Source organism: Gavialis gangeticus, unplaced genomic scaffold, assembly GCF_001723915.1.
Source record: "Gavialis gangeticus isolate Ggan-Ray unplaced genomic scaffold, GavGan_comp1, whole genome shotgun sequence".
Lineage (NCBI taxonomy): Eukaryota > Metazoa > Chordata > Crocodylia > Gavialidae > Gavialis > Gavialis gangeticus.
The window spans coordinates 91,201,536-91,224,961 of NW_017729022.1; the positions used below are offsets into that span (position 1 = coordinate 91,201,536).

General features: G+C 41.8%; 1 protein-coding gene across 1 annotated transcript in view; it reads left to right on the forward strand.

Moving 5' to 3' along the window:
- Positions 1–23,426, forward strand: part of PIK3C2G (phosphatidylinositol-4-phosphate 3-kinase catalytic subunit type 2 gamma) — a 448,194-nt gene that overhangs the window by 242,714 nt on the left and 182,054 nt on the right. Inside the window, exons 19-20 of the mRNA XM_019515837.1 lie at positions 21,245–21,425; positions 22,741–22,848. Of these exons, the coding sequence (XP_019371382.1) occupies positions 21,245–21,425; positions 22,741–22,848 (289 nt within the window). The remainder of the gene's footprint in view (positions 1–21,244; positions 21,426–22,740; positions 22,849–23,426) is intronic.

The following is a 23,426-nucleotide window of genomic DNA, read 5'->3' on the forward strand; positions in this document are numbered from 1 at the left end:
CCAGCCCAAATGTCTATGAAATCTATGAAATCTTTCATTCTGGTATAGAATGCAGAGTGCAAAACATTGAAATTCTGGGAAAATGTTTTTTGTCAAACTATTATAAAGGACTCCCATACTCTCTGGGTGAATTAAAGTAACTGATTTATGAAAACATTAAGTTTGAGTCGAGAATAAATGCTGTCATTACAATATTGTCTCATTTCTGGTTCAAAAGTACAGGGGGTTTTTTGTTTGCTTTTTTTATGTTTGTTTTAAATTTGATTGGTGAGGGAATACCACCTCTTTAGCTAAGTTAGGCAGCTTGGTATCTGTCCAGTAGTGCAGTTGGTGGCTCAGGAAGCAAAGGGATTTTATTACTTGTGGACTGGAGTTAAAGCTTATGAGAATAACACAACAATTGATGACACTTTACCTAATGAGAAGTGGTGTGGTGTGGTCTGAACACAACTTCTGTTCTTGAGTTCCAAATGCTGGTACCTCACTGATATAACATTGGCATTTAGTTTTGCTGCTTTAATTCTTTAAAGCATTAATACAATTATCTAGACAGGAATTTTTTAAAAATATATCAGTTGGGAAAGACTGCTTTTAATTTATGTCTACTAAGTTTAGTACAAGGCCCAAAAGGAGCTATCCTTAACTGACAGTGACCAAGGAGTCAGCAAAGAGGGGCTGCAAACAGCATAAGCAGTTTGTAGATACTTCACAGGTCAGTTCACAAGTCAGTCCCACCCTCCCCCCCCAAGCCCCTCTTTTTGAGGGGAGAGCCTTTCAGCTTAGTGAGAGGAAGCAGGAAAAAAGAAACCTTTGGAAGCTAATAAGCAATAAACAGTCAGCCAGCTTCAAGGTAAGTTCACTAGGGAAGGTATACTTGAAAGAAGGGCAGTAAGAGAGAGAGAGCAGATTAAGAGACCCAGGAAAACGGCTGGAGGACTTCACAATGCCAGAGCCATTGCCACTGCCACTACCACTGCCTCTGCTTGCACCTGTGAGTCTTCCACCCAGATCCAGGTTTGGTGCTGTAGGGACGGCGGTTTGCAGGTTCCTTCCAGTGATGGCTAGGTCGGGGAGCTGGGGGGGAGGTGGTGGTGTTTCACAGGGAACAGGCAAGAGAACTATAGGAGAAGATGGTGAGACTCTGAAGCATCCTCCACTGTGAGAAGTTCATTGATTCAATGCTGAAGGAGACCTCCGGGACTGTGCAGGAAGAACTGCCAGAGGCAGCACTAGAGAAGAGAGAGGACATGGACTCCCAGGAGGGTGAAAGCTGGAAGCTTGAGGCCTTTGGCAGCAAGCAGAAATCTTCACCTCTACCTGCAGCAGTTTGTCTGGAGAACAGATATGCAGCCCTAGCTACAGAGAGGGAGGTTCATGTGCCATTGGTGAAGGAGGACAGGCGAGGCCTCACCAACGTGAAAAGGATCGAGACAACCATCACCAAGAAGAAGTGATGGGTGGTGGTGACTGGAGACTCCCTTCTGAAGGTTTGGAGGAAGCCATCTGTCAACCTGACCTGTTGTCTCAGGAAGTCTGCTGCTTCCCTGGAGTCCAGATCCAAAATGTCACAGAGGCATTACAAAGACTCATCCGACTGACTGACTAGTACCTATGCTGCCCATCCATGTGGTTACCAGTGATACTGCCGGGGGAGACCCTGAGCATATCAAAAGTGACTACAGGGCTCTGGGTACAAGGGTGAAGGGATCTGGGGCTCAAGTGATGTTCTCATAGATCCTTCCATTCAAGGGAAAAGCGCCAAGCAGGAATGGGTGCATCCTGCAAATGAATATCTGGCTCTGCAGGTGGTGTTACCAGCAGGGCTTTGGCTTCTTCAACCATGGGATGTTGTTCCAAGAAGAAGGCTTGCTGGGAAGAGATGGGATCCACCTGACAAAGGGCAGGAAAAGCATCATTGCAGACAGGCTCACTAACCTACTGGGGAAGGCTTTAAACTAGGTTCACCAGTGGATGGAGACCAAAGCCCTGAGGTAAGTGTGGAAGTGGGAGGCCTTGAGGAAGAGCAAGCAGAAGGAGGCGATATGGCAAGGGGGACTTCAATCACCCTGACATCTGCTGGGAGGGCAATACAGCAGTGTGCAGGCAATCCAGGAAGTTTTTGGAGAGTGTTGGGAACAACTTCCTGGTGCTAATGTTGGAGAGACCAACTAGGACCCATGTTCTTCATGACCTGCTGCTCACAAATAAGTACAAATTGGTGGGGAGCATAGACGTAGATTGCAACTTGGGCAGCAGCACCACAAGAAGATTTTGTTTAAGATCCTAACAAAAGGAAAGACAGAGAGCAGCAGAGTAAGGACCCTGAACTTCAGAAATGCAGACTTTGACTCATGCCTGGAACTTATAGCCAGGATCTCCTGGAAGCTAGTCTGAGGAGGGAAGGAGTCCAGGAGAACTGGTTGTATTTTAAAGAAATCTTACTGAGGGTGCAGAAACAAACCATCCCAATGTGCAGAAAGACTAGCAAGTAAGGCAGAAGACCAACATGGCTTAGCAGGAAACGCTTCAGTGAGCTAAATCACAAAAAAGAAAATATAGTGCCCATTTTTTAAGAAAGGGAAGAAGGAGGATCTGGGGAACTACAGCCCTGTCAGCCTCACCTCAGTCCCTGGAAAAATCATGGAGCAGGTCCTCCAGGAATCCATTTCTAAGCACTTGGAGGAAAAGAAAGTGATTAGGAATAGTCAACATGGATTCACCAAGGGTAAGTCATACACAAACAACCTGATAGCCTTCTATGATGATGGGCTCTGTGGATGCGGGAACATGTCTGTACTTAGCATTGAAGTTCAACCATATGGTGAGGAAAGCCAGGAAAGAAGCAAAGATTCCCAGACAGCCTGCTGAAGGTTGCAACTCTTGGCTGATGTTAGGAATGAGAGAAACACTGTTTTCCTGAAGGTCCTAAATGATGTTTAGTTATCACAACAATTATCAACCAGTGTCATGAGATCCTTTTAAGGGTGCCCCAGGGCATCACACAATATGTGCATTGTTAGATGTGCAAACACCTGCATATGATTCACAAGATAGACCCAGAGATTTTAAATTAGACACCAAGCTTGGTGGAGTAGTAGATATGCCAGGGGTGGGGGGCAGAGGAATGGTTCGTGGCTCTAAGGCAGAGGATTGGGTGGGGGCTGGTAAGTCTGTTTGGGGGAGTTGGTGAATCCATGGGGTGGGGTAGTAATCCATTTGGGGGATGTTGAGGGGGATAAAAATAGCCAGGTGAAGATGGTGGGGGAGGAGGAAAAGTGCAGCCCACAGGGCTGGGGCAAGCAGCTGGGTTTTCCCAGTCCTGGGTCTGTACTCTGGACATATATAGATGTTCATTAGATCCATCTAACCAATTCCATGTCTGACTTAGCGCACCTCCTCAGGTGAACTGAATTTGATTAGGGCAGCCATCATTTGCCTGATCCAGCCTCTCTGAATGTCTGTACAGATTGGCACTTAGATCAACCTAACCCTAGTTAAGTCAATTTAAGTGTAAAATCTGTATACACCCCTTATCTCTAGGGGTGCATATAGATATTACACTTAGATTGACTTACATCTCTAAAATGTACATCTCTAAAATGTAACCGTATACCCCTCCTGAACAAAGAGAAAGGTAAAATCAATACACAGAATATAGGTTTTTTTATCTGTAACTTTTGTGGTTTTGTAAACACTCAACCAGTCACACAGAAAGTACTTCCTAATATGGATGAGGATAAATTGTACTAAAGTGAGCAAGCAAATAAATGGTCTTGTTAATAAAACTAAACAAAGTAAAATCCCCTGCACTAGAAATAGCCGTGATAAATATTTTTACAATCACACTGTCCTATTGAAGTATGCATGAAAGGGGCATTTGAAGTGAAAATTGTTGGCATATATATAGTGGATCAACTTCCAGTATAATTGTCTTCTCTCCTTTACAAACCAAGTTTTCCTCTCTCATCTCTTCCACTGAGTGGCTAGGAGAGTTGAAATCCCAGGAGAAAGAAGGTGACTTGGAGTATTTTGCTGTAAACAATAAGGCAGGCCCTCGACAGCTCCCTCAATAAAATCCTGTTTTATGCTTCCTTTGCTCCATTTCTTCTAACTTGTGTTTCAGGGCTTATATCCAAGTAGATGAAAAAAATCTTTCTTCTCTTTGCATAAATGGTTGGGTTTTATGTTTAGCTTCCCTCAGCAATTGTTCACAGTTTCTGCCATCCAGTGAAATTGTAGTAAAAATTCCCCTGAGGCCCACTTTCCCTCCATTCACCCCTATATTGCTTCATCACAGGGATGCAGTAGTACACATAGGGACCTAATTGTGTGTGTACATGCATGTGGTATGATGAATTTTTAACCCTTGTGATGCTGGTGTATTCCCTGGTATTTAATATTTTGAAAACTGCTTGGTTCCTGAGACCTGACCTCAGCTATGTAAAAACACTTCATGTCTCTTGAAAGCAACCAATATTGTAACACATTTATAACCAAGGAAGGTTTTTGTCTTCTGAAGCAGAATGAGGGCAAATGGCTGAACTTATTAAAGGCAATGTAATTTTAGCAAGTATCAATTTTTTAGTTGTCAAGAGAAACCTAGAAATAACTACAATATGAAAGCAAGCTGAAAGCACACTGGAAGTTTTGTTCCTTGGAGTGATGAAAATGAAGTCTATCTTGTTTATTTGAAGTGAAATTTACTACAATCTTTTCATATGATATGCGTTTAAAATAAATATTATTCCTTAAGATGAAAATGAAGTCATAAGAATTAAGGCTGTTAAAAAAGAAATTATTTAAGTGTTCCATTCTGCCCATATTATTATTTCATATGATTGCATGTAAAAGCCATGCCTGTAGATTGCAAACATAAAACTTGATAATGAAATTATTTGAATAGCTACCTTGTTAAGGACCATACATCATAAATGACACAAAATGCTTTTTGGAACAAGAATCAGTGTTTTTCAATTAATCTTAAATGGCAAATTATTTTACATCAGTTGTTATTGAATGGGTAAAACAGTACTGAATTAGAGCAGAGTTTTGATATATTGAAAAAAAATCCATTAAGGGAGTTGATATTGAAAAGATTCAACTGTGTTCATGTGACAGCTGCCATCTTGCCCAGTGCCAAGTATAGTAGAGATTAAGTATAGTAGAGATAGGCCTACTATTTGCTGCAGGCCCTGCAGGCCTTTCAGAGCCAGAGGCTTGAGTTTTCAGCTTGAGCAAAGAGCAATAACAAACCCATATACTGAGATTTAGGTCAGGAACTGCCTCTGTTCTGTGTTTGTACAGAGCCTAATAGAATAAGGCCTGGTCCATGCAAGGCTTTATGAATTGTACTATATATACCCAAATCCAAGATGACTTTAAATTTTAGACTTTGAATTTGTTATAGTTTTCCATGTGTAGAATCTGCTTATTAGAGGGTCATCTTAAATCTATCCCTACCCCCGAGTACCATGGTGAAATCAGTGGTAAGGGAGACAAGTAGTGCAGCAGGCAAATGACAGGGGACTCAAGTGTCCTGACTCCTGCCCTTTGCCCCCTGGCACCTACCCCTCCCTCCCACTTGCTGCTGCCCCTAATGCCCCTAGGCCCCTAATGCCTACCCTCCCTGTACCTGTGCCCCCTGACATTTCCATGATGCCTGCACCCCCTGGCACCTGCTCCCCCCCCATCACCAATTTCACCCTCCTGCCTGGGCACCCCCAATGTCTGCCCCTGACTTAGCCCTCCAAGCTGCCTGCCTTCCTGCTTGCCCCCCACCTCTGCTGCTGCTTACCCACTGTCCCCACTTGTACTCAAATCCAAGACGAAAGGCTTTTTCCCCATGTTAAATGAAAAAAAAATCCTTATCTTGGATTTGTGTAAATACATTAATTGCATAAGGCCATGAGCTATTAGTATGTTATTAGTATGGTTAGTATGGCTTTCTAGAAAAGGGTAGAGGCTCAGTACCAACTTTTTATCTCAGAACTAGCAATATGGAAATACTTCTCCCAGATCCCTAACTTGGATTTGTAAGCATTATGCCAAGACAAAGAATCCTCTATACAGACAGCACAGAGTGAATATATAATGTACCTGGGCCTGGATTTCATTTGTACTGATTAGAACTGGACATAACAAGTGTTGTGAAAACTTTCTCTTCGTAGCTTTAGTCTGACCTGTAGCATCCTTTTTGCAGAAGCCTGGCCTTCTGTTACAGGTCGCTAATGACTTCCTTGCTTGTTATGATTATGTGATGATAACTCATTGGCCACCAGAGATATTTGAATAAAATTGGCTCATTCTTAGGCAGTTACAAGAGAAACTAGGGCTTGAACTGGTCTCATCTGGGCTGGAGATGAGAAAGTGGATGTTAACTGCCCATACTCCTGTGTGGCTCCAATCATAATGCGATGCATGTGCATGGATCAAGAGAATGAAACTTCTGTCTATTAATTAAATTTTTTGTCTTCAGACACAAACTATCAGCAGCCACTAAACAACCTACATAACCAACATGTTTCATGCTCAAGGTTCTGTTCACAGGCCAGTCTGTCAAAATGATTTCAAGCAGCTCTCATGAGAAATATTCTTAAGTTTGCCAGTGCTCTGTACTGTGTATCACTCATTTGCTGCCATGTTAGTTAGCAAACAGTCTGCAAATGGAAAACAAAACAAAACAAAAGCAAAAAAATAACTTTTGTGCAAGAGAAAATTCTAATTTCTTTTCTTGCTTTGGTTTTCAGTTCCCCACACTGCAAAGTGTACAGCTAGACCTCTGCTTTATGGACAGGAATTTGTGAAGCAGCAATTCACAGGAGGTGACTCACTCCAAACAGCTTTGCAACGCAGCCTCATAAATGCAACCCTTTCTATGCCTACCACATCTTTTCTGTTAAAGATAAAACATGATGCTATCTGTATTAATGCATGAGGCTCACAAATATGTGATCACTCAGCAGAGGGTAGTACCTAGAGAGGCATGGAAAAACTATAGCAGTGCTTAGGCCATTCTTGTGGTCATTTTCCATTTACAGTCCAATGCAGGGGATAGCTGCCCCATCATAGATTTGATAGTAGCTAAGGAAGCACAAGGCGCCCTTCTCCACTAATCCTCCTATTCAGGCAGCAACAGTAATAGGACTTCTTATGCCTCTGACCCCATGAGAGCAGAGCCAGAAGGTTTCTGTGCTCCAGAGAGAGTATGTCTAGTACATAGGTTACAATCAATAATGGCAGGCAGCTGCTCTAATGGGAGCTCACAGTAGATATGTTCTTCTGATGCAGTAAATGCCATTGAGCTAAGCACTCTAACTCCCACACCTTCTGCCTTAATGCTTTCACAGCATCCCTAAAGTTGATTGTTCATCTTGGAGCCAGATTGGAGTCCTTTGTCACAAGAACTAAGTCTTCAATGCACTTCTCCCTAGTGTAAAACAGTACCGATACTGCACTTGCCTGTATGGGTGCAGTTCTGGTGGGGATGCCAGTTGCTATGGTATTTACTTCTGCAGTATCAGTATACCACACAAACAAAAATCTGTCAAGTGCCACAAAACTCCTTTGAGGCAGCCAATATTCTTTATTTTGTCAGATGGGGAAACTGAGGCATGGAGAAGTAAAAGACCTTGCCAGAATCCATCAGCAGTCAGGATTTCAACCCACATATTCTAGTTCATTTCCCTACCATGGAACTATTAGACCTGAAAATCTGCAGATTTTTTTTTTTAAAGCACACTTTTTTTTTTGCCTGAATGGAGATGTGCAAAATGTGTGTTTGGTTTGGTATTTCATTAAGAACTCTCAGACTGAAACCAGGTTAGTCAAAAGTTTTTACTCCACCCTGGTCCCACAGCAAAGCGAAATTTGGCTAAGTCATGATTGTCTTACAAAATGCTAAGAAACTTCATCTTTAGAGTTAAGTTTAAAACCCAAGACTTAAAGCAAAACTTAAATTGCTTGTGCCCATATGAGATGAGCTTTCAGATACTTCTGTGAGGCAAAACTGCTGAGTTCTACATAGGCATTAATCTACATTGAGAATGGTGAGGTTCAAGCTATCCTCCTTTCTTTTCCTTTGTTTTTAGTAAGTAAGACCAGATGCTAACTGTGATACTATCTAGGGGCTTATAAAAAAAATCTGTCTCTTGCAGTCTTTTAAGACCAGCCTTCTGTGATGCTTTGGCTTTGCTGCTGATTCTCTCTTCTCTTGAACAGAGCAAATATTTAGTGACAGAAGGGTGGGGAAAAGGGAGGAAGGTCAAAGCCAGGGCATTATTAAAATAAGAAAATTAAATGCAATGTTAAAAAATACACTGGGTGAGGGGAAGAGAAAAAAACAGTAAGACAAGGAAAGAAGAAGGGGAAAAAAACTAGAGGGGGAGAAAGAAGAAATAGATATAGGGAGAAAGAGGATGAAGATAACAGAAGCAGGGCTCTTCACAGTGTAGATGTCTGCTTTTATAATCTGCCCCTGACAGATTTGAACTGACAAGGGCTGTCTTTCATAATCTCCACTGTTTAATTAGAAGAGAGGAGAGGACAGATATCATCTTGTTGGAAAACGGCTGCGTGGTAGCTTTATGCATAAGGAGAGCTGCACTCTGCAGAGATTTCTCTCTTACAAGAGTCAGAATCACGAAGGGATGAAAAAGTGTTATTGGTACTCTAGAGACTCCCTTATTGAACAGCCTTGATTCACTCTCTTTGCTGCTCCCTGCAAGTAAATGAGCTTTGCTGCTTACTTTTACATTGTAAGGAACCTTTATGCATTCTCCTGTGTAATTATATTTATGTGGTGTATGGCTCCTAAAATCTGTCCTTTTGGCAGTTGGAATCCTCCACTAACACTCATATATAGTTTCCTGTGGTTTCCCTGTCTCATCTTCTGTGTCTCTCGTAGGTTGTGTGGCTTCTGTAGTGTTAATGCAGATATACTGTTAATGCTGTTCTGCACATGAGCAGCAGAGGGACAAAGACCTGGAAAGAAGAATCCGTTCATTATAGAAAGCATAATAAATTAGCTGACGATATGGAGCACTGTTAGCCATGATTCAGGGTCTGTTCTTGCTTCTGAAATTTATTTATGTTTTAGCATGAGGACCCTAAACCCTGATCCAGTTGCACATATCCAGCTTTCTCTTTATATACTAGGGATTGTGACTTAATGTCAGGGAAAAACAAGGAAAAACAGGGAAACAGCTAGTGGTGGTCTCAGCATGACAGTGGGAGGAGAGGGAGTGCCTCATGGATGCTCAGCTTTCCTGCGCTGCCTAGCCCTACCCTGTCACGTACACTTGGAAAATATTATTCAGACGATAGATTTTTCCAGGTAGATATTGTGAAAGTATGTGTTCATATAGCCATCACCATCTCATCATGGGCTTGGATAGTATTCAGACTTTCATCTAGTTCTAACTTGCTTGCAAGATCCTTCTTGTGATACTGTGAATTGTGTGTCAATTCTGTACACATGTAATCATAAAAAATCTACCTCTAAGATTGTAACTGAGAGACAGTAAATACTCTTAAATCTAGACTCATGACAGAGTCAAGGGAAAGTAGAAACTATGGCACCCCATCGGGAGAATTTCTGCCCTGCAAAATAATTCTTTTGATTACATCTGAGCCTCTGCTTTCTCACTAACACGTTCACACACAGCAAAGAACAAGTCGTGACAAGAACAATTCGAAGGCCCTGTGACTATTAATAACTCGCAGAACCTGTTCTGGCTGTATGACTGAAATCTAGTGCTGCTCCTTCGATGAGCCATCCAGTCCATAATGACCTTGTAGAAAGTTAATTTTACTTCTTCCCTAAAGCTAATTCTATATATATAAAATGACGCTTTTCAAAGAAAAGTTAACCGAGTGCATCTAGGTAAGTCAGGTTACATTCTGTGCAGTTTCCCTGCAGAACCTGACTGCCCCATGCAAACAGAATGGTACAGGATCAGCCCTGTCACACATTTTGTTTTAGTGTCATGAAGAATTTTTTGTTCTAGCCATGAAGCTAAAGGAAAGTTACAGAAGCTATCCAAAGCCATTTGAGCAGACATGAACTACCCACATAAATAGGAGGAGGAAAATATTTGTTAAAGCGTTCCTTCTCCTGATACGTTATGGGTGATGTCTGTGGCCCAAATGCAGACACTGCTTAAGGCAGTGGAACTCCATTGACTTCAGTTGAGTTATTGCCACTTACACCACACTTGAATTTACAGTTTAATTACACGTCTTTCGGGTAGCCTTTTAACTAACCAGTTTCCAGATAAAATTCACTGCTGACACATGCAGGCCTCACTACTTCAAAATCAATGGAATTGGGCCTCCCTATTCCAGTGGCAAACTTATTCCCTCTAATCCTTTACATTGCATGTCCCCAGTACAATTATACACAGAGAAAGGACAGCAATTTCTGATATACATGGAAGGACTGCCTCATTTTCAATTCCTGCGTCACAAATTTACAGTGACTTATTACAAAGATTCGTGACCTGTAGCTCTCAAGCTTGCTGAGGCTGGTCTGTATGAAGCATGTGTATGACATTCTGTCAGTACTATGGCAGTATGGAGAGGAAAAATAGTCATTAGAAACAGACATGGAGCCAGAAACAGGTATGTACTTAGTAACATGTCAGAAGATATGTCGCAGATGGAACTCAGCTTCTCAAAATTAGCACTAGTCTCATTGAACACAAAGTAATATTGCCTTAGTTATATGCTTCGTTCAGCTAGTAAATGTAATAAATTTGCTGCATACATTTAGGTATTTTTAATTCATTTTGTACTTTTCTGTCTCTCTCTGGTTCTGTTTGATGAAGAGTGAGTTCTTCAGCTTTTAAAGTTGACTGCCCTACATTTACAAATAAGTCTGAGTTAAAAAGCTATGTTGCAACTGATGACATCTCAAGGTTTAGGCATACTTACCTGTGGATTTTTGCTTTGGTGCTTTATTAAAGCAGGGAGATTATCAACATTTGATTCCTGGTTCAGCTTCTGAATGCATCCAAATGCAGCATTGTTTAGATGAAGAATTTGGTTTGGAACAATTACTAATCCAGTGATGGTGTTTTTATTTTTTAGTATTGACTTGCTAGTGTGACAGTGACAGGCCCAGATGTAGATTCAGTCATCAGGTCCTAAGAACTCTTCAGGCAGGATCAGAAAGAGGGCAGCCATTCCCCTGCCTGCCAAATAAACTGCTGGTATCTCAAGCTAATATCAATTCTGCAACAACATCTCATTATTAGAGACATTGACATATAGGTATCTGCGCTAGGTTAAGATTTTTAAAAAATAGAGAGATTAGAAAATCAAGTAGAAATACAGATTTCATGGCTGATCATACTGAGGGCTTAGATCACACCAAAAAAATGCCTGATCTAAATTTGCCTGAGTAGGTGCACTAAATTCAACCTTATCTAAAAAAGGGTTAACCTGATCTCTGGAATGCCTATACATATTCCCAGTTCAGCCCTGGGGCTCTGGGAAAGCCGGGTTGGGCACCCCAGCACCTGGGCTGTGCTATTCCCATCCCCCTCCCAACCTTGACTGGCCTATTTTTAGCTCCCTGAGCAGCTCCTCCACAAAATAGGCAACCCACATCCCACAGACCTTCCAGTCCCCCCAATCCCACCTGCCTCACCCCCACCTCAAGTAATTTATACTGGCTTTCCTGCACAGCTCCTAGAAGTGGCTAATGCCTGTACACACTGTTCCTGGGAGCAACAAACTGCTGCATGTGCCCAGTCCCAGCCTAGGTGTAGGCAGCTTACTTTCAAGAAGAAGTTCAAGAAATTGAACAGCTACTGGTTGGGGATGATCTAGGCGTAGCTATGGCCATGTCCTACTATGGGTGTTTCCGATGCATTTGGGCTTTGCTGGTTGCAGTGTGAGGCTGAGAGGGAATCCCTCCCTCCTCCCACACCTTTTGTGCTATGTTTCAATTGTGTTTTTCTTTTCTTTTTTTCCTAAGCCTTCCTCAGAGGCATTGGGTGTTGGATACAGACAAGGCTGAGGATTTTGACAGGGGTGTGCCAGTACTCCTATTGGAGCTTAAAGCTGGAGGTTCCTGGCTAGAGGATCTTGCTTCGCTGCGCAGAATCAGATCAATCACCGTATTTGCGGGCAGGAAGTATTTTAACCCGTGGTCAGATTGGTATGGACTGTAGGAGTTTTTGCTTTCTTCTGTAGTGTGAGGGTGTGGCCCTCTACTTGAGATCTCTTGAGCATATATTAACCTTTTACAGATCTTTTACAATGGCACATTGGCTGCTGTGCTTTACCTGTGGCCAGTTAGGGTGTTATGGATTGTGTTGTGTCAGTGTTGACAGTAGTTTTACTAAGAGGTTAGATTATGGATTTGTATCAGCTGGTTTAGATAGGGATTATCCTGCCTCAGGCAGGTGTTTGCATTAGATGACCTCTGGAGACCCTCCAGTCCCACTTCTCCATGTTTTCTGTGTCTAAACCAATTTTGTTTCATTTGTCTCCTAATGGCCCAGTACTCTGCCCATCCATAAGATCTATCTTCCTGGCTCTCTCTTTATATATAGACCTAGAGACAGGGAAAAAACATTGATGCATGGCTAATTATTATAGCCGTGTTTTTAAATTGTTTTCAAATGCACATCCCTTACTGACTTATCCATGGAATACATCAAGGCACACAGAACAAGCCCCATTCAGTTGTTAATTGGGCTTCTCATGGAGTGGCCTGCTGCCAGGTCCAGAGAGCAACACATTTTCTGGAAAACCGATATATGGTAATTTCACCTTCCAGGCACACACACAAAAGCTCCTGGTCCATAAAAGCAAACCTGGTTTGCAAACCTTTTGGTAAATATACTTTGAAAAGAAAATGAAGAAATACATATATGTTATATATATAATGTATATGTATGTATATGTATAAGTATATATGTATTTCTTAGTTTTATTTTATATATCTATATAATGTATGAAAACTAGGAAATATATATATGTTTTGAAATTACCACATGCATGTTTTCTTTCAAATTGCTATTAGCCATGCATCAATATTCTTTCCCTGTTAGCCATACATCAATATTCTTCTCCTGTTTTTCTAGCTTTCTGAAGCAGAAGGCTAGAAAAACAACGGTACAATAACATTTAACGAGACTCTGGTCAAAATTTGCAAGAGTGACTTCTGACCATAAGTGCTTATTTTCAAGTGTTTATCTGAGAGCACCATATAGTGGTTTGACTTACAGGATTTGAGTGTCCAAAAGTGCCCCCAAAACAGGTCCTTTTATGGTATTTCATCAACCAAGTGTCCAAAATCACTTGCCACTTTTGACAGTATTTGTATAACTACATCAGAGACAGTTTATAAACTGCTGATTTGTTAATATCGTGACCTGTGACTACTGGTAATTGTTATACCAACTCAGTGGTCCTCAACCATCTTAGATTCAAGGCACCCCTTGTTAGACTTATTGCAGCCCCCAGAAAATGCCAGAACTTTTCAAACCATGGACAAATAATAGAGCAATTCTTCTGTTGCAAGGGACTCTGAAAGAGCACTACAGGTCAGAATGTTTTGAGACTATGCATTCTTCTTTGAAATCTGTGGGTTTCTCTTGTGAATCATGTGCAGGTGTTTGCACACCTATCAGTACAAATATTATGTGATGCCCTGGGGCACCTTTAAAAGGATCTCATGACGCTGGTTAAGAATCACTGTAATAGCTAAACCCAATTTAAGAACTTCAGGAAAACTGTCTCTCGTTCCTAACATCAGCTAAGGGCTGTAACCTTCAGCAGGCTGTTTGGGAATCTTTGCTTCTCCCCTGGCATTCCTCATCATATGGCTGAACTTCAGTGCTAAATTCCTGCATCCATAGAGCCCATCATCTCATCATAAAAGGCAATCAGGTCGGTCAACCACAACTTGCCTTTGGTGAATCCATTCTGACTGTTCCTAATCACCTTCTTCTCCTCCAAGTGCTTAGAAATGGATTTCTTGAGGACCTGCTCCATGATTTTTCCAAGGACTAAGGTGAGGCTGACAGGGCTGTAGTTCCCCAGATCCTCCTCCTTTCCTTTCATAAAGATGGGCACTATATTTGCCATTTTCCAATTGTCTGGGACCTTTCTCAACCGCCATGAGTTTTCAAAGATAATGGCAAGCAGCTCTGCAATCACATCTGCCAATTTCCTTAGCACCTTTGGGTGTATTGCATCCAACCCATGGACTTGCAAATGTCCAGCTTTGCTAAATAGTCCGTAGCCTGTTATTTCACCACTGTCAGCTACTCAACTCTGAGTCAAACTGTGCTATCAGGTGCAGCAGTCTGGGAGCTGACCTTGCCTATGAAGACTGAGGTAAAAAAGACATTGAGCACTTCAGCCTTTTCCACATCATCTGTCACAAGAATGCCACTCCCATTCGGTAGGGGACCCACATTCTCCCTGGTCTCCCTCTTCTTGCTGACATACTTGTAGAAACTCTTTTTGTTGCCCTTCACAGTCCTTGCTAGCTGCAAGTCCAATTGTGCTTTGTCTTTCCTGATTTCATCCCGGCATGCCCAAGCAATACCTTTATACTCCTCCGTAGTAATCTGTCCAAGTTTCCACTTCCGTTTTGTGTTTTAGCTCACTGAAGAGTTCCCTGGTAAGCCAAGCTGGTCTTCTGCCATACTTGCTAGTCTTCCTGAGCATTGGAATGGTTCATTCCTGCACCCTCAGTAAGATTTCTTTAAAATACAACCATCTCTCCTGCATGAATCAAAGTCTGTTTTTCTGAAGTTCAGTGTCCTTACTCTGGTGCTGTCCTTCCTTTCTTTCCTCAGGATCCTAAACAAAATCATCTTGTGGTTGCTGCTGCCCAAGTTGCAATCCACTTCTATGTTCCCCACCAATTTGTTCTTATTTGTGAGCAGCAGATCACGAAGAACATGGGTCCTAGTTGGTCTCTCCAACATTAGCACCAGGAAGTTGTCCCCAACACTCTCCAAAAACTTCCTGGATTGCCTGTACACTGCTGTATTGCCCTCCCGGCAGATGTCAGTGAGAACCAAGCACTGTAATCGGGAAAATTCCACTAGCCATTTGAAGAAAGCTTCATCCACCTCACTGTCCTGCTCTGGTGGTCTATAGCAGACTTCCACCATGACATCACCCTTGTTGCTCTCCCCTCTGACTCTAACCCAGAGCTTTTCAACAGGCCTATCTCTCATTTTATACTGGAGCTCTGAGCAATCATATGGCCCTCTTACATAAAGCACAACTCCTCTTACACTTCTCCCCTGCTTGTCCTTCCTGAACAATGCATTCCTATCAGTTCAGTATCCACTGATATGTACAGTTTTGTCTGGAAAGTCCTTCTTTTCTTGATGATTTCTTTAGCCTGTGATCTCATGTGGCACAGATGCTCCTAGCTCTCCCTGCTTCTCAGACTGCCATGGGTGGATGAGGCTGTGTGGGCCAGGCAATAATGAAGACAGAATTGCAACTGCTTACTTGTTCAATTGCAGAGGAAACACTACAGCAAAATCCTGAATGAGTCATCACATTAAGGTCAGAAGCTGACCTTTGATATCCTCCACGGGACCACTTTTCTGTTTTGTTGTTATAATGTGGAGATGTGAGTCAAATCTAATTAATTCCAGTCATTTTTAAAAGCCACAGAACAGACCTTAATTTGCAAAGCGCATTCAGGATGGATGGGTGGTAAAAAGTTACGCTATCTGAGCTGTAGCTGCAAGGGTGTATTTTATCAGAGAATGCAGTTGGACAGATCCTCACTGGTGGAAGGTTGGGGAACGACTCAGTGGGCGTGTCTACATGACACACTTACTGTGCAGTAGCTTATTACTATTGCACAGTAGCGTCACCGGGCACGAACCGTGCCGTGACGCTATCGCACAATAGTAACAAGCTACTGCACAGTAAGTGTCACTAGGCAACTGTGCTGGGATGCTACTGTGCAGTAATGCTGGTTAGTGAGCAGTTGTTTAATACTTGAGTATGCAAGTACTAAATGATTGTGCAGTAACGACTGTGCAGTAACAACTACTCAGTGGGCAGCTCGTGTAGATGCACCCAGTATGAACAACTGCCATGTGGTCTAAACTGGGGTGGGGGGTGGGGCAGAGCTTTTCTTCACTGCTGTCCTGAAGCTTTTGAAAAAGTGGAAGACATGTTCCTGATGACCACTCCAACTTCCTTAAGCTAGAGAATAGAAGAAGCAAGGTTGAGACCCTCTCTTCCTTCTCCTATCCTTATGTTTATACTTAATGTATGAATATCTTGAATCTGGTCTTTTTTAGATTAAAAGGAAATATCCATCATTCTGTGTTGATGCTAAGATTTATTAAAGCTCCCTTTTTGTAACTACTTGCCTGCAAGGATGAGCTAAAAATGTATCAACTCAATTGTTATGACTTTGACAAGAAATGTTTTTGTTTAAAATAGAGAAAAAGTTGGTTTTGCTAGTCTGCTTGCTAAAGAAGATATTTGAAAACCTTCTTGTTTTATTAAAGAAAAAGGTATCAGGGGACTTTGTGTGCATTTGAGAGGAACAAAGCTTGCTCAAACTCCAATATATCTCACTCAGGAATAGGTAGCCTCCATGGTTTCTTTAAATACGTACTGCAAGAATGTGAGTCAGCTGAATTAAACTTTAACACATTTATACTTGGTTTCTGAATTGTGCTCCAAGAAACCAAGAATAAATTAAAATAAAAGATTTGAACCAGTATAATTTACAGTTTTCTGACACACCCACTGAACGTGTAGATTACACTGGTTTAGTCGCTCTCAGACTATTCCATGGGAACTGCCTTAGATGTTGCAAACATAGATGATTGTGATTAGGGATGTGCAAAATGTCACTGGCTGTTTCATTTTGACTTGTTTCCAGCTTGAAACAGTGAAATTGAAATGAAACAAAGGGCTTCGAAAAAGCCTTGAAACAAAATAAGGGCAGTCAAAACGTTTTGAAAGTTCTGAAACATTTTTAGTTTCGAAGCTAAATCTGGGCTTCCTTGCACAGAAACAGAAAGTAAGGAGAGGGTGGGGAAAGGGGTGGAGGACTGCTCTGATATCGACTGTGTAGCTGGCCAGTGACTGTGATCCTTCCCTGAGGTCCCTTTCAATTGTAGTACTCTGGCGGAGGGGTAGAAAAACAGCGTAAAAGGCAACATTGTTTGAACTGAGTTGCTTTCTGCCTTGGGGTCAGCTACTGAGCTGTCTTCCGGCAGCTCAGCAGCATCAGACAGCAAAGGCTACCATTCATTTCCTACTTGCTAGCCTAGCAAATGGGATTCATCAATACCTTTTGCTTTCTATACCCTTTAATTTTGTTATTATATTAATTGATTCCTTTTTAAATACAAAGTGCAGTTCATAGGCTCATCTGTGAAAAGTGGTTTGTAAATTCCCTTTAAGGATGGAGCCTAAGAGATTGGAGACACATAGTTGGGTGTTTTTGTCTTTGATAGATTTTCAGTGTGTGTTCATTCTGGTGCGCAATTGTTGCTTGGTGTCTCCTACATTTTTCCATCAGGGCACTTGATGCCCTCATCGAGATATGTATTGTATTGTGAAGACATCTCCATACTGGACACATTGTTGGCAGGTTTTACATGTCTTGTCATGGCGTAGTCTGGATCCATTCAATGCATCTTGGGCTGTAGGAATTTGGCTTCTGGTGATGAGGTTAGCGTGGTTCAGTGCTTGTTTGAATTTATAAACCACCTTTCACAGACAAACCTATGAACTGCACTTCATCAACCTCTAAGGTACAGAAAGTCATGGACTAAATATACACATTGGAATTCTGACACACTACAACCTGCCAGAAATCTGACTCCCCAGGTACCTCTCCACTTTTACCTGGCACATCTCCCTTCCACCCCGCCATCCCAGCCTGTCCCTCACCCCCTGATGCCTCCATTTCCATTTTCACTGACTGGCTTTCTTGCCCGCATTGCATGCCAGCCTCTGGTGTCTTTACTATTCCTTCCATCCAGGAAGAGCATACACACCAACCACAGGTGCTTCTTCAGCCTGATGAAGGGTTTTTTAACCCAAAAACATGCTAAGATATATTTCTGTAACTATTCAGTTGGTCTACTAAAATATATCAGACTGACCCAAAGAACCTTATCTGCCAATGCCATGTCCTTAGACCAGCACCCCTAGCACCTGTCCCTGGTCAGCTGAGTGGAAGGATGCATGGCCCTGGACACATCTAAGCCCCAGGGCTGAAGCTGGCAGGGAGAGTGCTCTGGCAGCTGCTGGAGAAGAAGATGCTGCAGTAACAGAAAGAAAGGCTGTCACAGTTTGGCTTCCTGAGATGCTAGTGCTACCATGCTGCTTATTTACCTGTTGTTATTTAAAGTGGTGGACCACACTGAGGCTGTAAGAGAGGAGGAGCCCTCATTGAGGCACACTACCATGTTATGTAGAGGCCCCAGCAATAGTGAAGGCATGCCTTAACAGACATACAGTCCCACGTGTCATGAGTTCGCTTGTCAGTGGCTTGAGGTGCAGTTTCCCAGAAACCCCTGCACCTATCTCCTTGAAACTTGACAGGTTTTGTGGCCTCAGCACAGGCTACCCTCCCTGCTATTTCATTTCAAGCAAGCAAGAGATGACAAAGTTATAGGCAGTTTCATGATTCCCCATTATAGCCTATGGGAGAAACGTTGAAACAGTGTCAAAACAGTGAAACAGTTTCATCAAAATGAAACACTTCAAACCAAAATGAAACTCAAATCGAAATGAAACTCAAAACAAAACACTGTCCCGGCAAAGTGGCAAAATGGACATCGAAACAAAATGGTGCCATTTTGCACAGCCCTAATTGCAAAATGAATGAGACAGGGGATGGCAGGAAGAGGGAAGATCACCCCAGGTTTAACATACTGGAATGTGGTGCTAGAAAATTGGATTTGATCTCTGCTCCTGACACAGAATCCCTTCATGTGTGGTCCCAGGAACTTGAATCAAAATTTTCACCCCAGGCTGCTAACTGTGTGTTCCTCATTTTTGGGGGGAGGGGTGGGGGCTTTAACTTTGAGGACTGAATTAATGGATCTGGAATGGAAACTAATAAACAAGTAAACTGGTCATATATTTAGGGATCAATAAGAACTTGGGAGAATGGGATGACCAGAAGAGCATGTCTCATGAAGGAAATTAAAAGTTTATTAAGCCTAGCAAGAAAATAAATAAATAAAGCAAAGTAATCATATCTCCTCTCAACGGATGCGTTAGGGGATTAAACACAGGAGAGGCAGAATTGCTGTTTAAGCTGAAGCATAATGTTGGTGCAAGGATAATGTGTATAAATTGTCCACCAATACTTTTAGGCTAGAAATTAAAAGGGGGTTTCTAACTGCAATAAAAACTACCTTGCTTAATCCCAGCAGCACTGTGTGCAAAAAGCTTTTTTTTTTTTTTTTTACAACAAAGCTGCCATCAAACTTAATTCTGCCTACATTGGGCTACAGTAAACCCACAGGTCAAAAGAGACAATGATTTTCCTTGTCCCTAATTCTTAATGTATCCATGTGAAGACACATTCTGGAGTTCATGGCTTTGTCTCTACTTATCTTGTTCTGGCAATAGATGACACTTGCCACTGCTAAGCCTCTAGGTCATGTACATGTCCTTGCACCATGATCAGTCCATGCCAGCAAAGCATGAAGTTCGCCCTGGAAAGGCACCAGCTGATGAACAGGTTGCTAAAGCTAGCAGAAGGTGCAGAAATGTCTACACCGGCCCTCTGCCGACTCCTGGATGACAACAAGAATTATTTTGCTCTGGAGAGGTGATATGACTTTGCAGGCAGAAAAGGGAGGTGTTCTGCCATCATGGAATTCTGATTACTGATGCACTCCAAGTTTTGCTGGAAGTACTGTGTGGCAGAAACTAGGCATTAAGCATTCTGTTTGAAACATGGCAACCCTCATAACACCGGCCCTTTCTGCATGAAAAGTTTTCTGTCCTCGTCCTTTCTACTGAAGCTTTGCCACAAAAATCATGTGCATCTTTGAGCACATTCCACATGACAGTGTACTGACATTCAAATTTTCTCCCAGACAAAAATGCAATTGTATGCTTTTACTAGGCTATGCTAAGTGTCATTTTAGATTCCTGTGAGAAGTGAGGATGAAGACTTCTCAGATCTTCTCTCTTTTGTGCCTAGGCACTTGCCAGAAATACTGTATAGACTTTCAGAGATTGCAGCAAAAGTCCAGATTGTTTATGCTATTGGAAAGGTGTGTCAGAAACCAGCAGGTGACGATATTCTTCATTGAAGTGGTGGTTTGGTTACTTGGCAAAAGGTGCACCAGTGAGGCAAGTTTCTTCAAAAAGAGAGACAACAAAGAGACCAAAAAAGAAAACAGTTCAATGAAAAAATATGCAGAGTCCATCTGCTCTAACTTTATTCTTCAGTTAAGTTTGAGCATAGATTGTAACACAAAAGACAGAACTGTTTTGCCTGTAGTAGCTTTTCTGTAACATAACCAGTGCAAAGAATGAAGGTGCCCAGAGATTCTCCAACCTTCTACATTCTTATACTTACGCAGTTAAAATCTTTTGTTTGATAGCAAGTACAATATGTCAGTGTATTTGTAAGCATGTTTTTGCCTTTAACCCTTAGGTAAATGGGTAAATTTAATGTAGATGACCTTAAGTGACCATGTCACGAAGGGGAAGCTAGTCTAGGATCAACCAGGAATATTGTAGAGGGAGGGATGGAATCCAAGTTTGGGATATGTCTGGGAGGAAGGGTTGTGCAAAGTAGCTAGAAGCAGTCCATGGCTGCTTATGGAAAAGGAGGCATCTGGAGATGGAAAGACCAAGGTAGATTTCAGATGCCACCACTGGATGTATGGTGTGTTTATGCATATGTAAATTTTCTGTAGAAGTCAGGGATAAAAGTGAATATATGTTTATGTGTACTGGACAAAGTAGAAAATATATTCCTCCCTTGCAAAAATAAGGAGAAACTTAGGAACTGTACTATGGATGGCAATAAGAAATGGCAGATTCCTATTGATTCTACACACTTGGAATCTCATTAGTTATCAGATGATGCTTGAGTAGTTCTGCAAATAAACAACATTTTTTTTCATTCTCTGCTGTTAAACTGCCCAGAGCCACCAAATACAGATTAGTCTGGAATGTATTTATTGTTCCTGTTAGAGGTGGTATAAAAATATCAGTTTTAGGTACACAGATTTTTTTTCTTTCCTCCCTTTAGGCTGTTAAAGGATGCACAGAATGAAGCTCATTTCAAAGGCTGGTATCAGAAGCTGTTGGCTGCTCTCCAATTCTGTGCTGGCAAAACCCTGAATGATGAGTTTTCTAAGGAGAGCAAACTTATCAAAATTCTGGGAGGCATTGCTGAAAAAGTAAAGGCTGCCACCAATCCAAGAAGACAGGTTTGCTAAGACAACTCACCCCTCCCCTCTAAGTTTTGTTCAATTCACTTTTAATTTTGCTGAAAGGACACATCTTCTGAAAGTGCTCTTTGTTATATAACCTAGCTTGAGATTCTGCATCAAAACTTCTCAGATTTTGTGCTAGTCTCTGTAAAAGCCTGCATGTGTGTGTGTATAAGGAATGGAGTGAGGAGAGACGCTGAGTCACGAGCTCCAGTTAGTAGGTGTATTAAATGCAAGGCTGACTTAGTCACCTGTATGATGGTCATTACCATCTTTCAGTTTGCCCTGGCAATTAAATAGTTGCAATAACCCATTCACTTAATATAATGGCCACCAAGATTCACAGAATCGTGTTGCATATCTACAGAAGCAGTCATAAAAACCATAATGGCTACAACTGCTAGTAAACCAATTTCTAATGAGCAGAGTTTCAAAAACGGTAGCCCCTGAGTCAAGTTGAATCGCTATACCCATAGTTTCTCAAAACATACATCTAACAGTGACCAAGTGTGATGATTACAAAGCCCATCATTCTTTTAATTAAAGTAAAGCTCAGAGCCAACTCCCCTTCCCAAAATATATTTGCCTGAAGTGAATTTACCTGTAGCAGGGAGACCTCAAGTCTCTAAAGTGCAAGGTTTCCTTAAAAGTTAGTAACTCAACTAGAAAGACCTGAAAGCCAAATAAAGATAAGACATATCACTTCAGGATGACAGAAGAGTCTGAACTCTGTTTTGCCTTTAAAAAGGACTGAAGGATTTTAAAAGAAGGCAGAAAGCTTAAGCAATAGTGAGAGCAGCAAAACAAACTTTGAAATAGAGAGACAGCAGTTTGCTATATTATATGCTGCTACCTCAGAGACAAATTTAGAGGCTATGAGAGCCATGTTCAATGTAATCCCCCAAACCTTTTACAATATGCAGCCATAGATAAAAAGGGGGAGGTAGCAATGCTGAGGCAATAAACCAAAAATCAGCATTTGTTTGCATGCTTGGTCAGAGGGGGAAAAGATAACACGAGACAAAACAGCCCAAGGTGCAAGACTTAAGAGCCCCTGAAGAGAGTTTCATAGCTGAACCATGACAACATGGGCACTATGGAGCATGTAAAGCAGTAAGGGCACAGATGCAGAGCACAAGCATAGTTCTCAATTACTATACAGTGGTATGACACCTTTAGTTATTATAAAGCTGCACTACTATTACCAAGACCAGACATTTTGCAGTTTTATTAAAATACAGCAAGACAGTCAACAGTTTAAGAAACTGCTGTTATATTGTTTCAACTTGTCATAATTATTAATATCTCACAGGAGGTGCTAAAGATGGAAATCAACAGACTTAAACAATTCTTCCAAGAGGTAAATGTTTGCCGGCTTCCCTTGAATCCTGCACTGGTTGTACAAGGCATAGACTCAGATGTAAGTCTAGCTTACTTGGTAAATCATTTTATTTTGGGTGTGATGAATAGTAAGGAGTAAACTGTAGAGCTACACAAAATGTCACCAGCGGTTTCTTTTTGACACTGTTTTGACTTGCTTGGAGCTCGAAACAGCAAGTCTGAAACAAAACAAAGGGCATCAAAACAGCCTTGAAATGAAACAAAGGCAGTCAAAATGTTTTGAAAGTTTCAAAACGTTTCAAAGCTCAAGCTGGGCTTGCCTGCAGGGAAACAGAAAGTAAGAAGAGGGAGGGGGAAGAGGGAGAAGGACTGCTCTGATATTGACTGCGTAGCTGGCCAGTGACTGGGATCCTTCCCTGAGGTCCCTTCTGATCCCAGAGCCTGTCTCTCCAACTGTATCTGTTCTTTTCCCGCTACTAGGTTAGCCTCTTTGACCTGGCTGTCCTTTAGGGGAGTCTCCAGTGACCGAACTTGTTTTCTGAATTGATCCTTCTCTGCATCCAGGCCCTGGACACGAGACCTTAGCCTTTCATTTTCCCTTTTTTTGTCCTCTAACTCTCCTTCTCATGCCTGGTATTGACCGTGCAACATTTCATA